This window comes from Pseudophryne corroboree, chromosome 1 (genome assembly GCF_028390025.1).
Source record: "Pseudophryne corroboree isolate aPseCor3 chromosome 1, aPseCor3.hap2, whole genome shotgun sequence".
In the NCBI taxonomy this organism is placed as follows: domain Eukaryota; kingdom Metazoa; phylum Chordata; class Amphibia; order Anura; family Myobatrachidae; genus Pseudophryne; species Pseudophryne corroboree.
The window spans coordinates 1150507969-1150522298 of NC_086444.1; the positions used below are offsets into that span (position 1 = coordinate 1150507969).

General features: G+C 42.7%; 1 protein-coding gene across 2 annotated transcripts in view; it reads left to right on the top strand.

Annotated features, from left to right (window-relative positions):
• Positions 1-14330, top strand: part of ZFYVE28 (zinc finger FYVE-type containing 28) — a 270674-nt gene that overhangs the window by 209270 nt on the left and 47074 nt on the right. For both annotated transcript variants that reach the window (XM_063924675.1, XM_063924685.1), the window contains exon 8: positions 1582-2943. In XM_063924675.1, the coding sequence (XP_063780745.1) occupies positions 1582-2943 (1362 nt within the window). The remainder of the gene's footprint in view (positions 1-1581; positions 2944-14330) is intronic.

The window sequence follows — 14330 nt, forward strand, 5'->3', positions numbered from 1 at the left end:
TTCTCGTAGTCCGTAGTGGATGCTGGGCGCCCATCCCAAGTGCGGATTGTCTGCAATACTTGTACATAGTTATTGTTACAAAAATCGGGTTATTATTGTTGTGAGCCATCTTTTCAGAGGCTCCGCTGTTATCATGCTGTTAACTGGGTTCAGATCACAGGTTGTACAGTGTGATTGGTGTGGCTGGTATGAGTCTTACCCGGGATTCAAAATCCTTCCTTATTGTGTACGCTCGTCCGGGCACAGTATCCTAACTGAGGCTTGGAGGAGGGTCATAGGGGGAGGAGCCAGTGCACACCACTTGATCCTAAAGCTTTTACTTTTGTGCCCTGTCTCCTGCGGAGCCGCTATTCCCCATGGTCCTGACAGAGTCCCAGCATCCACTACGGACTACGAGAAATAGAATTATCGGTAAGTAAATTCTTATTTTTTTCCTGCTCATTATGTTATGTTTATTACATAGAGTTCCTAATTGTGTTAGCGGACTGGCCGCGCAATGCCTCCTCCAGCCTCTAGGTGTGCTGTTTATTGATGCTTTCCATGCCTTTTTTGTGGCTATAGAAAAACAGGGCAACAGACTTGTATAGTAAATTGGATGTAAGCAAGTATATTAATGTCTATCAGTCTTTGCAGACACTCTAAAAGGTGCAGTGATCTTTGATTACTGACAGCGGAAGTATGGTGTACATAGCAATATGTTATCGAATAAACTCCAAACGTTTTTACACATGTGAATATTATTATTAGTACAACTTATAAGAATAACAGATCTTTTGTTGTACATGGTTTCTATATATAGCAGCGCCTTCACTAGCTGTAAGTTGGTACTGCATCCTATTAGTGCCTGCTGCTCATATCAAACTTTCATGCTGTCGATCTAAAAATATAGACCCAAATGTATTAAGCCTTAACAAGTGATAAAGCAGAGACGGATAAAGAGTGATAAATGACCAGCCGATCAGCTTCCTAACTGTAATTTTTCAAATACATCCTGTGACATGGTAGTTAGGAAGCTGATTGGTTGGTCTTTTATCATTCCTTTACCGTCTCCACTTTATCACTTGTTAAGGCTTAATACATTTGGGCCAGTGTGTGCTTGTTTAAGGGTTATATCACAGTAAAGACAGAATTGCAATGAAGTAGGTGCGTGTTCTATGGGCGGTATTCAATTCCTTTCACATCCGTTCTGTTTCTCCTGACTGGCATGGTATAATAATTTCAGCTCGCTACGCCCACGGTAGCGAGGGCACCCAATCCTTTACGCAGCTAAACCTGATTACTATGGGCGCGATATGCGTGATAACGGGGATCACTTTAGAAAGGAGATTGGGCGTGATATATCATTTGAATACCGCCCTATGAGTCAACTGTGCACATGAAGATGTATTTGACTGTGGAAGTCTCGAAGTAAGTAATAGTCCAGCACACTTAAACTTTGTGTATCTACAGTATTTTTTTTGTGTGTCTTTATAGAACACCTAATGTGTGTAATCTGTGGTTGGTTATCATGTATTTAAAATTGCACTTTAATCTAAAAAGACTCTGAATAATTCCTTCCTATCTGTGTTGTCCTCTTTGCAGAGATCTTCTACAGACCTTAACGGAAGAAGAGCTGCACACCTTAGAACGGAACCTTTGTATATCGCAAGATACAGAGTTTCCGGTCCGGACAGACCCAGAAGTGCCCTCTGCAATCTCTCCTGTCTTAGTCACTGCCTTACCCACAGAAGATCCACTTTCATCAAAAGCTGAAAACACAGAGGTGGAACTGGCCTGCTCTATGCAGTATGACGAGCAGGAGCTGGAGCAGCTGAACATGATGGTCCACCGAGTAGGCGATGAAATGTCGTCTTTACTTTCTCCACCAAGTGTCTGTCAGTCACCTGCTCACAGGGCTACTTCTAGCACCGAGGCCTCTCCAAGCAAGCGACCTCTGGGCAACCTCAATGAAGAGGAGGATAGGGTGTTTTTCATGGAAGACCTTGAAGGAGCCTTGGACGGTCTTTCTAGACAAAGGACCTCTGAAAACACAATTGCATGGGTAAACAGCTCCTGTTACAAACCCAACCCCAAACTCTCATCTCAATGCCAAGATACGCTTGTCCAAAATGGGGATTTGGATGACAACGATCTTTTGAAAGACACGGATAGTGATTTAAGCAATAACAACAACATCGATGGGAGTAAAATACTGCTGGCAAGCGGTTCCCTGCAGAACTCTTGCAGTTGTCTAGAAGTGACTGATTCACAGTTATACCTCAATGGTTGGGATGCAAATGGTGAGGATGCGGAGACGGCGGAAATCATTGCTCACAGAACCGGCGGAATGAAGATCTCGGCAACTGTGATCTTCAACCCCAAGTCTCTCCCGACTTCATTGTCTCCAGAAACCTCACCGGATTTAGCCAGCGGCCATGCCCCCCTTTCTTCAGACCCATTAACCAGTAATGATGAAGACGAGGCCCACAAGCTCAGCATAGCAACCACTAACAGTTTAATTAATTCATGTGTGTGTTGTGGGAGTTGCGAGGACACGAGAGAGGACAGCTTAGAAAGTTTGAGACATATTAACTCTCCGGGTAAAGTTATTAATGCTTCCTACAGCTTAATAAAGTCCAAAGAAATGGGCCATTTAGACAGACCAGAGACTGGAGTGTCTGCTAAAGAGCTATTAAAAATGGAAAGTCCACCTGTTTTGTTATTGGAGAGGGACACGGGCAGACCCGAACAAAAATGCTCTAATTCCTCTAAGTGCCTGACACACAACTCCGTTTCGCAGCCTGGGACGGACAGTGAGCCTGAGGAGGTCGCAGGTGTCTCAAGTCCGCAGGTGGGAAGAGTTTTGAGATGGAAAAAAAGTCAATCTGTGAAGGATCCATCACAAAGGACAGATGGAGCCAGCTCAGAAACTGCTGCAAAGGAAGATGTCCGCTCTAGTACCAGGTTAGAGGCTTTTACTTAATTTCAGTCTTTCGACCTTGTTTTTGTTTTGTGTTTTTAACTACTGTGGACAGAGTCCTAATGTTCTTGAAGGTCTTTTAGACTCTTTCTTGTTAAACTGTGTGCTTGATTTATGTGTATGTTTGGCAGACAGGTAAGTTATATAAGTCTGTATACATTTACCAGCATGCAATAATTATTTCCTGGGACACTTGGCTGCCCCCAGGGGGATGGATCTAGGGCACCACACTATGTACAAACGTCCTAAGCCCTTATGCCAGAGGTTTTCAAACGCGGTCCTCAAAGCACCCCAACAGTCCAGGTTTTAGGTATATCCATGGCTTAGCACAGTTGTTTAAATCAAATTGACTAAGGTGCTAATTAAGTCACCTGTGGCCAAGCATGGATACATTTAAAACCAGGACCGTTGGGGTGCCTTGAGGACCGCGTTTGGGAACCTCTGCCTTATGCCCTAAAACCTCCAATGTTACATGTTGAGTATATTTATATATAATGTGTGTATACTTTTTCTGTCTTTTTATTTATATGTTTCATTTCGAAGTATCTTAAATATTAAAATTCCCAACTTTATTATAAAAAAAAAAAATTATATTGCACAGTTGAATGTGTGTAAACATTGAACTGTACTGGCAAAACTTTATAACTTGGTGTTGTTCTTGAACTATACTGACAGTTACCTACTATTACTGATCTATGTGATGGATATTGTTATACCCCGAAGTGGTAAAGGTGATAATGGTGTGGTGCATGTACAGATGAGGGGGAAGTCTCCTTTCAGCAACAGCTCTTCACTATACCACACCCCAGCAGAGAGGCAAGGAATTCTCAGACACAGAGATATGCAACAAAGTTCAGATAAAATAGAACAACAATATTTATTCCGCAATCTGGTGCAATAGCAAAACCCGTTACAGATGAATAATCAAGATAACATGGAGCAACCACTATCCCTAAACCAGGAATCTGTTAATTATCAGTATTGTCCAGCACATCTATAGCGAGAGGAAATAATTATTTAGGTGAACAGGTTCCTTATTAAGTCACTGAAAGTACTCTTTGAGGCTGGTTGGTGCCTATAGTGTCTCATGGTTGGTAATAAGAACTAGTGTCCTTTATATACATAACTCATAGAAGCTAGTTCATGTGAGTAACAAATAGAGTGTAATAACTGGAGCATTATCACCCAGTTTTGAGTATCTCTCTTTCCAAGCCAATGAATTGGTACCTCATGGTTGCGGGATACCACAATATTGACAGGATATTTTCTGGCTTTAATTGCATGTTAAAGTGCACTGTTCCCCTGCACAGTGCTGGCAGCCATTTTGTGGGCTGTCCCAGTATCCGTGAGAATGCAGCCAGCGAGGCTACTAATCCCTTGTGAATTTAAGGCTGCACTCAAGATGGCTGTTTTTACAGTGCCTTTTAACGTTCTAGTGTATTTCCTACGCCATTTACATGGCGTTTACGCAAGTATGTTTATTGCTACACAGGGCAAGTTGTCCTTTTACGGTTTAAATCATTTCTTTATCTCTGTAACAAAAAACTTCTAAGTATTAAGAGTCTTAGCTAAAATTTCAAGTTAAAATAACTCTTCTCTGTGGGGCAAGTTTTCCCGGCAGCCTATAATTACCATAGCTTTCAGCAGGCCGCTCTGCATTACTGTAAGTAATGTCACATTCCTGATGAATGCTTGCCGCGAGACACTACATCATCGTCTATTGAACATCGCAGTCCAGCTTCAAAGCTTATGGATTGTTTGATAGAGCATTTCCATAGCTTGGTTTAAAGAATATAGGTCCTGAATCAGATCTATTGTAGGAGCATTTTTATTTATTTTTTAAAAGGAACGATTTGCACTTTTCAAACTCAAAATTCAGTTTAAACGCTGCCCAGACCTTTGTATCAAAAGGGTTAGAAAAAAGCACCAGGAAAAGGAAGCCAGCGTGGTTCACAAAAAGGTATCCACTAGTATGAAGGCAAAAGAGATGGCCTTTAGGAAATATAAGCAGTCTCAAAATAATAATGACCAAAGAGGTGGCTAAGAAGGTGATCAGGCATGCAAAGGCAGAAGCTGAGGAGAAAATGGCACAGGTAGTAAATAAAGGGGGCAACACTATTTTTATTTATTTATTAGGTATTGTAACAGGGTCAGGGGAACAGGTACCATCTCCTGGGGTAGATGGCAGTATGCAGCAGCTGAGCGATCACACAAGTTGGTTGGTTTGGTGCAACTGGCCTCAGCCATTTTTATTGTGCAGAAAAACAGAAGCAAACATCTAAAATAAAATACCTTGCCGGCTGGCACTAACTAAAAACAGGATGATCCTAACTCCCGAAACAAAAATTACAAGGAGGAGTTTACCAGACACAGCTCACTGGTTTTCAAAAGCAGGTTTCTCTCCCACAGAGACTCCACGGTCTCTCCTCTTTCCCCAGGCAGTGTGAGAGACATGATCAGGCTGACAGCCTTTTAACACTTATACCCTTTTTGCACTAAATACGCGGGTCGCAGCCGGGAGCCTGACACGAGTGCTACCCGGCTGTGACCCGCGTCAGCCCACTTTCCGACTGCAGTCAACCAATCTGGCAAATTGCCGTGTTGGGTGACTTTGTCAGTGATGCGGCGGGGACGGCGCTTGGAGATCACATGATCTTCAAGCGCCGCCCTTCCATGCACTGCGAACGGGAGCCGGGTCGCATCGAACTGGCATCCGTTTACACAGCATAGCTTGCCAGGTTGAACCCGTGTTCAACCCTGCAAACTACCTGAGTTGGAATACCGGGGTTATTCCAACTCTGCCCTTTTACACCGACCAGAAACACTGGTTATGCGTGTTCATGTGCAATAACCCGTGTTATATGCTGCTTGTGTAAAAGGGGTATTATCTACATCTGAAATAACTAAATAGCCTTCTATGAGGCTAATAGCCCAAAGGCCCAAACTGGGCCTAAATGGATGGAAAACCAGCCCTCTCTACCAAAAACTTTCAGCCAGACCACCACAATATTCCTGGGGTTTTAAAACAAATAGGTAATAAACCTGGGGCAAATATACCTGCCTTCCACCACTATTCCAGTGATCTTGTCACAGTATAGAAGTGAAAGGAGAACATCAAATGGAGGAATAATAAGATTTATGACAAAGAGTGAGAATTTGGTGAAGGGAAATAAGGCAATAGTAGATTATCTGCATTATGTTTGCTCAGTATTCAGTACAGAAGGAGAGGGGAAGGGGGGCCACAGTTGCGTTGCTATAAGAAAAATAAAGCCCAGATCTCCCCCTATCTTATGTCAAATAAAAGGAGAGGACCCCTGATTATTACCAGTTATTTATATAGTGGATACATATTCTGCAGTGCTTTACAGAGAGGATATTTGGCCATTCACACACACACATTCACACTAAGGTTAATTTTGTTTGGCGCCAATTAATCTATTGTGGGAGGAAACCCACACAAGCACGGAGAGAATATACAAACGCCACACAGTTAAGACCATGGTGGGATCGAACCCATGACCTCAGTACTGTGAGGCCGTAATTCTAACCATTGCACTAACTGTGTTGCCCAAGTTTTAAAGAAAATGGTTGGCTGTGATTTTATATTATTCTTACACATAGTAACTGTTTAAGTCGAGACTGTTATATATATACATATATGTGTGTGTGTGTGTGTGTGTGTGTGTGTGTGTGTGTGTGTGTGTGTGTAGTATAATTTAAAACTGCAGATTATTATTTTTTGTGAAAAGCCTACACATATGTTGCTTTCCGTTCCCCGTCTCAACATTTCAATTAAAAAAAAATTTTGGGGCCCATTTTGGTCTAATTTTTTATTTGACGTTTCAGAATGAGCAAAAACACCAATGTTACAAAGGTACAATTTGTTGGAGTACTGCAAAAAAAAATCAAAAAAAAAAATCCGTGGTATTGATGTTGGAATGTAATGAGGCCAAATGTAAAAAAACAAATGGCCTCAGCACAAGGTTTAGAAACCCTCTGCAGCGAAAGGTTTAAAGCGCACATATTCCCAAAACACAGCTGAGGCAGCCATTTTGTGGGAGAGCAGCCTGATACCAATATGCAGCCTATCAGACACTCCGGCACTATGCAACTAATATCCATGAGGCCGATTTTAAATCCACGAGACTTGTTTCCTTTTGAGCATCGAGACGGCTGATAAAAAGGCTGCATTCGCTGTGCCTAGGCAATATGTATCCATGAGTGAGTTTGGTCCACTTGGCATTACCCAGTAATTACCGCATACTTTGTTTATATATCCCTCTGTCCAGAATATTCACTCCAGAAACTAAATGATACTTATGGTGTCTGAGACACCTATCATCTCTATCTGCCTTCAGTGATCAGACCCACCTGTGCCCTGTAACTGATTTGCAGATGAGCTGTGACGGTATTCCCGAAGGTCACCACGCAGCCGCGTTTCAGCCTGCGACAGGAAATCCAACACATGAATATGATTCCAGCTCACACCGAGGATCATGTTTTAAAAATAGTTGCAGCACTTATCCCACGTATCATAAACAGCAGGATGCACTTTTTATAAAGCAATGTTCTTTCTAAACGGTCGGATTATCTAAATGACTGTTCAATAACCTGTGGCTCTCAAGCTGTTACGTAGCTACAGGTCCCGGCTGTCGGAGACGTCTGAAGTCCTGTTTATGTTTCACGGCACATGTTTTCTTAAAATTACATTCCCCAAAAATCATGAATAATTGAATAAAATAATAATAATGCATATATTGCATAAATGTACAGAATATTCAGTACTTGGCGTGTCCCATATACGTACAGTCGCCTCAGATTCCTAATTGTCCTGCCTTCATCTACAAGACTTAGTGATGCTACTGCTATCGAAGGTGTTCCAGGTGGTGCTTCCCCGTCATCCATCGCAGAGAATTAAATATCCCCCCACTGAGCTTATTATAACGCCCATACAAATTTGGGGTCGCCTCCTGTCGATCCTGCAGTGTATGGCGAGCTTTACTGAGAACGGCTGTTAAGATAACTTAAAACATATTAAGCAGATGGGATATAAGTGCTGGCTAGAAAACAGCACAAACTTCAGGTGGTATGATATAACTGGGGCGTATTCAGGCCCAGAATGTGTCTCTCCCCCACCTCACCCAAATCGTGCAGCACTGTACAGTCATGGCTGATGCCATGTGATAGAGAATTGACTGTATCACAGTGTAATACTCCCACAGATGCAAGACCAAATGTCAGATAATCTATTTGTGCGGATTTATCTCCTGCGCTGGCAGTAAAATGATATTTCCGGGGCTGCATCTTCTCATTATACATTCTCAGTGTCTCTTGTAACACTCTGATCATAACTAATTCTAGAGCAGATTTATATTTCCAAGTTCTCTTCCAGAAGTCTGCTTTGTAGGTGCTGCCATTTGCCTGTGCTGGGGCAACCTGGCGGGATCCGGTCTGAAGATCGACAATGTTTAGGTCGACAGTCACTAGGTCGACAGGGTCATAAGGTCGACATGTTCTAGGTCGACATGAGTTTTTCATTTTTTTTTTTTTTACTTTTTCATACTTAACGATCCACGTGGACTACGATTGAAACGGTAATCTGTGCCAAGCGCAGCGGTAGCGGAGCGATGCACCTTGCCCGAAGCATGGCAAGCGAACACGGTGCACTAATTGGGGTTCCCGATCACTCTACGAAGAAAACGACACCAAAAAAACATAAAAAACTCATGTCGACATTTTGACCTGTCGAACTAGAACATGTCGACCTTCTTACCCTGTCGATCTAGTGACTGTCGACCTAAATATTGTCTACCTAGACACTGTCGATCTAATGATCCACACCCAACCTGGCACACTGCTACTGAGTGGTGGGTTGGGTCAGGTGTAGTGTAAGTTGATTGCACGAGGCATGGCAAGCCATGAAAATAGGACAAGCAAAATAAAGAATTGAGGACATGGAATGGATTTTCCATCTTCATCCTATTTTTTGGTTTATTTTGGGGGTTTTATGCTCACATGTGCCTTCTTGCAACTTTTGTAATGCACATTGGGGGTAATTCCAAGTTGATCGCAGTAGGAATTCTGTTAGCAATTGTGCAAAACCATGTGCACTGCAGTGGGGGCAGATGTAACATGTGCAGAGAGAGTTAGATTTGGGTGTGGTGTGTTCAATCTGCAATCTAATTTGCAGTGTAAAAATAAAGCAGCCAGTATTTACCCTGCACAGAAATAAAATAACCCACCCAAATCTAACTCTCTCTGCAAATGTTATATCTGCCACACCTGCAGTGCACATGGTTTTGCCCAACTGCTAAAAAAATTTCCTGCTGCGATCAACTTGGAATTACCCCCATTGCTTTATCTTTGAAACTTTGTTCTGTGCTTTTCAGTCTAGTGTTTATGCCAGAAATAATCACAGACAGTTGTGTGTTACTCTAGCACAATGGGGAAAAAGCTAATCTGATGGATGACTTATTACATGGCTAAAATGCACAACAGGGAGCCGGGAAGGTAAAGCAATTTCGGTGGTAGTACAGTAATGATACTTTGAAGGTGGAAAATCCATTTAACAGCAGTCTCCAAATGTAGCGTTTCACTAAAAGCTACTTCTAAAGTGTAAAACTGCATCCCTGCTGTGCAAAGGACTTTTTGTGACATTAAGGGGCTGATACAAAGTTTAAATGCAGTCCATTTGTGTTGTGTGTCTTGCCGGTTTTACACACTGCGCATGTGCTGCAATCAAGCACTTGCAACTATGGGCGATTCAAAGGAGCGCATCTACACCTGCAACGGAACGAGGTTTAATTAGGCTGTAATGGAGCTTTCTCATAAAGATCAATGAGGGTATGTGGGCGGTATTGCAGATTATGCAGATGTATGCGTTTGTTTTGCACAACATGCATACTGATAATGATGATGGGTGTATATAAAGAGAAAAAAAAAATACCCCCGACCTACGGATTGGGGCAGTCCGGCCACAGAGATGTGAATATACACGATTAATTCTGTGCCTGCAGTGATTAAGTCATTCTTGCGCAATTGTTTTTAAAAAAAATATTTTATTTATTTATCATTATTTTTTTACACTTGAAGAACACAGATCTGTGCTTCAAGGTTGGGTGCGTTTGCAGCTGGTACTCTTATCTTCTGATGGGAGGAGCTAAATGGATACGGGCGGTTCATGCCAAACACCCGCTAGGAGGTGATGTGGGTGGAAAAAACATATCCATGTTCTTTAGTGAAACCTATTAAAGACAATACATTGATACAGTTTAGCGAGCAGACTTGAGTTAAAAGGAAAAGTTTAGACACGAGGTTGATAGATCGCCACATATGTGCAAGTATACCATAGGCATGCATAATTATACGTGGTCCAGTTTTTGTCAGAAGGTCCAAAGTTCCATCCAGCACCAGTAGGGAGCGCCTAGACAGCTGGAGGCGTTTAGCTGGAGGCGTATCTTTAAACAAGTGCATGGATTGGGTGAACAGGTGCTTAGCTTATTTCTAACCCAAATTTAATTACCCCATTGTTGGGAGTGAAGTCTGTTTACCAAATTAGGCCCAGAGTCATCTATGTTATTGGGAATTGCTCCGACAACACTTAAGTGCTACGTCTACCAAAGCCATACTATCATGTTCATATTGATCAAATTAAAAACACAGTGAAAGAAAGCAACTTTGCCTAATAGGCGTAACCACATTTTCAGCATGAAAAAGCAGAAAATAGAAATTGCCATGGGGAATATTTATCTCAGAGACCACAATCGCTAATTAAAAGGAACACTTATCTTGTCCCCATCTAGATAATTGCATTTTTCTGAAGTACTTATTTTGATCTGCAGGATCAGTAAACAGAATCATCTTGTAAAAATGTGAATAAACAAGCTGTAGACCAGGAGATTATAGATGAGAGGCGGAATCCGTACAGTAAGGCCGCTCTGTATTACAGCCAATTACTTGTCATTGAGGTGCGAGTCGGCATCGTCATTGAATTTTTCTTACTGTGAAACTTGCTGAAGGCAACAACAGGATAAATCCCATCTCCTCAATTTATTCAGCAAACACATAAACAGATGGAAACGATGTTGGAGGTTCATAAAAGCCCATCGCATAGAAAAATATTTTAATGTGTCTTGTGTTAGGTTGGAATGGTGCCCCCAAGACATCCTCTCGTTCTGTTATCTGAAGGTCTCTCATTGACATCTGTCTCTAGCAAAATATGTTGTTTGTTTTTCCAGAGATATTTGAAAGGTATGGTGCTTTGCGCTCCCTCTCTGGGTGGGGAAGGGAAAGGAGGGGGGAAGTTTGAAACGGTAGGTACAGTATGGGGATTGAAAAGAGGGACGGGGGGGCAGAAGGTTTGTCTTAGATGCTGCCTGTGTACCAGCGACTCTTTTGGATTGTCACTCTTCGTTATTTAGAATGCATTGTATCAGGCGTGCTAAGGTTTACTATGTTGGAATATTGGGGGTAATTCTGAGTTGATCGCAGCAGGAGTTTTGTTAGCAGTTGGGCAAAACCATGTGCACTGCAGGTGTGGCAGATATAACATGTGCAGAGAGAGTTAGATTTGGGTGGGTTATTTTGTTTCTGTGCAGGGTAAATACTGGCTGCTTTATTTTTTACACTGCAATTTAGATTTCAGATTGAACACACCCCACCCAAATCTACTCTCTCTGCACATGTTATATCTGCTCCCCCTGCAGTGCACATGGTTTTGCCCAACTGCTAACAAAATTCCTGCTGCGATCAACTCAGAATTACCCCCATTACTAGTAAGGATCTTTAGAAGAAGATTATAGTGTTTGTCTAATTGTAGACCTTATAGTGAAATTCCAGTGATGCGAAAGGAATTATTAATTTATTTTTAATAATCCTGGGATAAAACCTCTTTCAAAATTCATATATGACGCACACAAAAAAGAGAAAATGCCGGTGCACACTATAAACACTAACAAAGTCCGAGTTGGCTGGAGATGCGAGTTCCTGGCCGAACTTGGACTTTTTTTTTTTTTTTAAGTGACAATCACATACAAGGCAAAACCATGCCTTGTACATGGTAGCACTTCTCATTATGTTTAGAATTAGGGTGTGTAGTCCAGCCCACCACCCCCCACACCTCCCTTCGCCCCGCAAAATTTCATATGTAATTTCATATATGAAAAGCTGTTTTGAGCACAGTGTATAAAAAATGTGTGATTAATTAAACAAGTCACCTTTAGGTACTCCACAAAATTGTATAGTATATCCGTAAATCGGTGATGGAAAAAAAAAAAGAAGAACTGAATAGGATTGGTATCAATAAATTCATAAAATCTGCAATTCATGAAGATCCATATACCAGATAATTAGATCAGTTATATGTAGAACCAACATCAATAATGTTATATAATTAATTACTGCTGTGAAGGTATGAGTCCAAAGGAAACCTTTTATATTTTCCATTTTTACATCCCAGTGGTAATGCAGGTGTTAATCCTTCCTTTTCCAGGTCCTCTGTATAACATTAGCAATGTCTTATACCACGTTATCTTTCCAAAGAAATCTGGATGTTCCCGTACTGTATTGCCAGATGTGCCGGTGGTAGAGTCAGATCTTTATGGCCAGTATACCTGTGTGCCTTATGGGTTACGGTGGCCACCTTATTACAGTACGATACGCTGTGTGTGTGACTACCTCTATCAGTTCCCTGCTGTGCTCTGTACCCTGTTCTGTGACCGCTGGAGTGTGGTGCAGGCTTGTGTTTGTTTTCCAGAATCTATGACGTGCATGTATAAACTCTGGTCGCAGTCTGATGTTTGTTGCAATGTACCGACGTTGAGTACATTGAGCATGAGCCGGAACTGTACTTCACATGTGCAGTATGGGCACTGCGTCATCTGATGCAGTATGGTTGCAGTATTCAGTTGACTAACAATCTGCAGACTTTTGGTGGCGGCGATGGGCACCGTTTCCCAAACAGGGGCCTGTCACCGTTTCCCAAACAGGGGCCTGTCATTTTTTGGGAGTGCCTGGGCCAGGGTCTCTGTCTTCTAGCGGAGATTTCCTGGCCTCAGCGACGGAGCTGCGGCAGCCGGTTTGCGTAAGCTCATGGGTTACTCAGCCGGCCGATGGTTTCGCAGGTGATCGGACACAGCAGAGGATCACGCGTGCATGCAGGAGCCATATATTTGTACCAGACGCCTTTTGCTGCATTACTATATTTTAGCATCGCTGCTTCCAAGAAAGTAACAGCGATGCTCTTACTGTGCGAACCCCAATCACTCCCAAAGCGTGCCTCGTCAGCAATGATCATAATAATTATTCCTAACATTGGAAATAACGGCACACCTGAGACTGCTTAGGGTCTTGCTATCTGTGCACAGCTACATCTTTTGAGGGTCAGTCTGAATCAAGTCTGAACCTACAGGGACAGATTTGATCAGTGATGACGGAACATTGGAACAGAGATTGTTCAGTATAAGCCCAACCGCTGCTGTCAGCGCCAGGTGATGTCATAAGGGGCTTTATTTTATCTTGTAAAACTAATAGGAAGGTGTATAATGAAACCATTATTACATGTATACAGAGTGATAGGGGGTTACAGCTGGGGTGTATTAGCTGGGATTAAGGTGGGTCTCATTAAGACATTGCCCAATATTAGTTAGGACATTACAGAGACATCTACAGCACAACTATAAGGAACTTTATCTAGTGTACACCTGTGGCGTGCGGTGAGGTCAGTGGCTGGTGAGGCACTGCAGCCATAATGTCCTTCAAGTACCGCCGATGACTCCTACAGCCCCCGAGCCAATGGCCGCTACTGCCGCCGCCCACGCCAATGACCGCAGCCTGTCTGCTCATCAAACTTGTGATGAGCAAGAGGCTAATATATTATCAATTTTTATACATTTATGGAAAGAAAAAGGAGGAATACGAGGAGATGGAAGAGAGAGGAGAAGTATGGAGACGTGAGGAACAGGGAGAGACAGGAGAAAGAGGATGAATAGGGAGAGACAGCAGATAGAGAGAGGAATAGGGGGAGAAAACGCAAAGGGAGAGAGGAGGAATAAGGGAGAGGGCAGTCAGAGAGAGAAGGAATAGGGGGACAAGGAAGAAAGGATGAATAGGGGGAGAAGGAAGAGAGAGAAGGAAAAGGGGGAGATGGCAGAGAGAGAGGAGGAAAAGACTTATACGGGAAAGAGGAGATGTAGCGGGGAAAAAGGAGAGAGGAGAAATAGGGGGGAGATGGGAGTGAGAGAGAGAGGAATAGAGTGAGTTGGCAGAGAGAGAAGAGGAATGGGGGAGAAATGATGCTTACTTGTACTTACCTGCCATCCTCCGGTTTCTCCATGTCGCTCCTGACTCCTTGCCAGCAGGACTCCATCGCCTT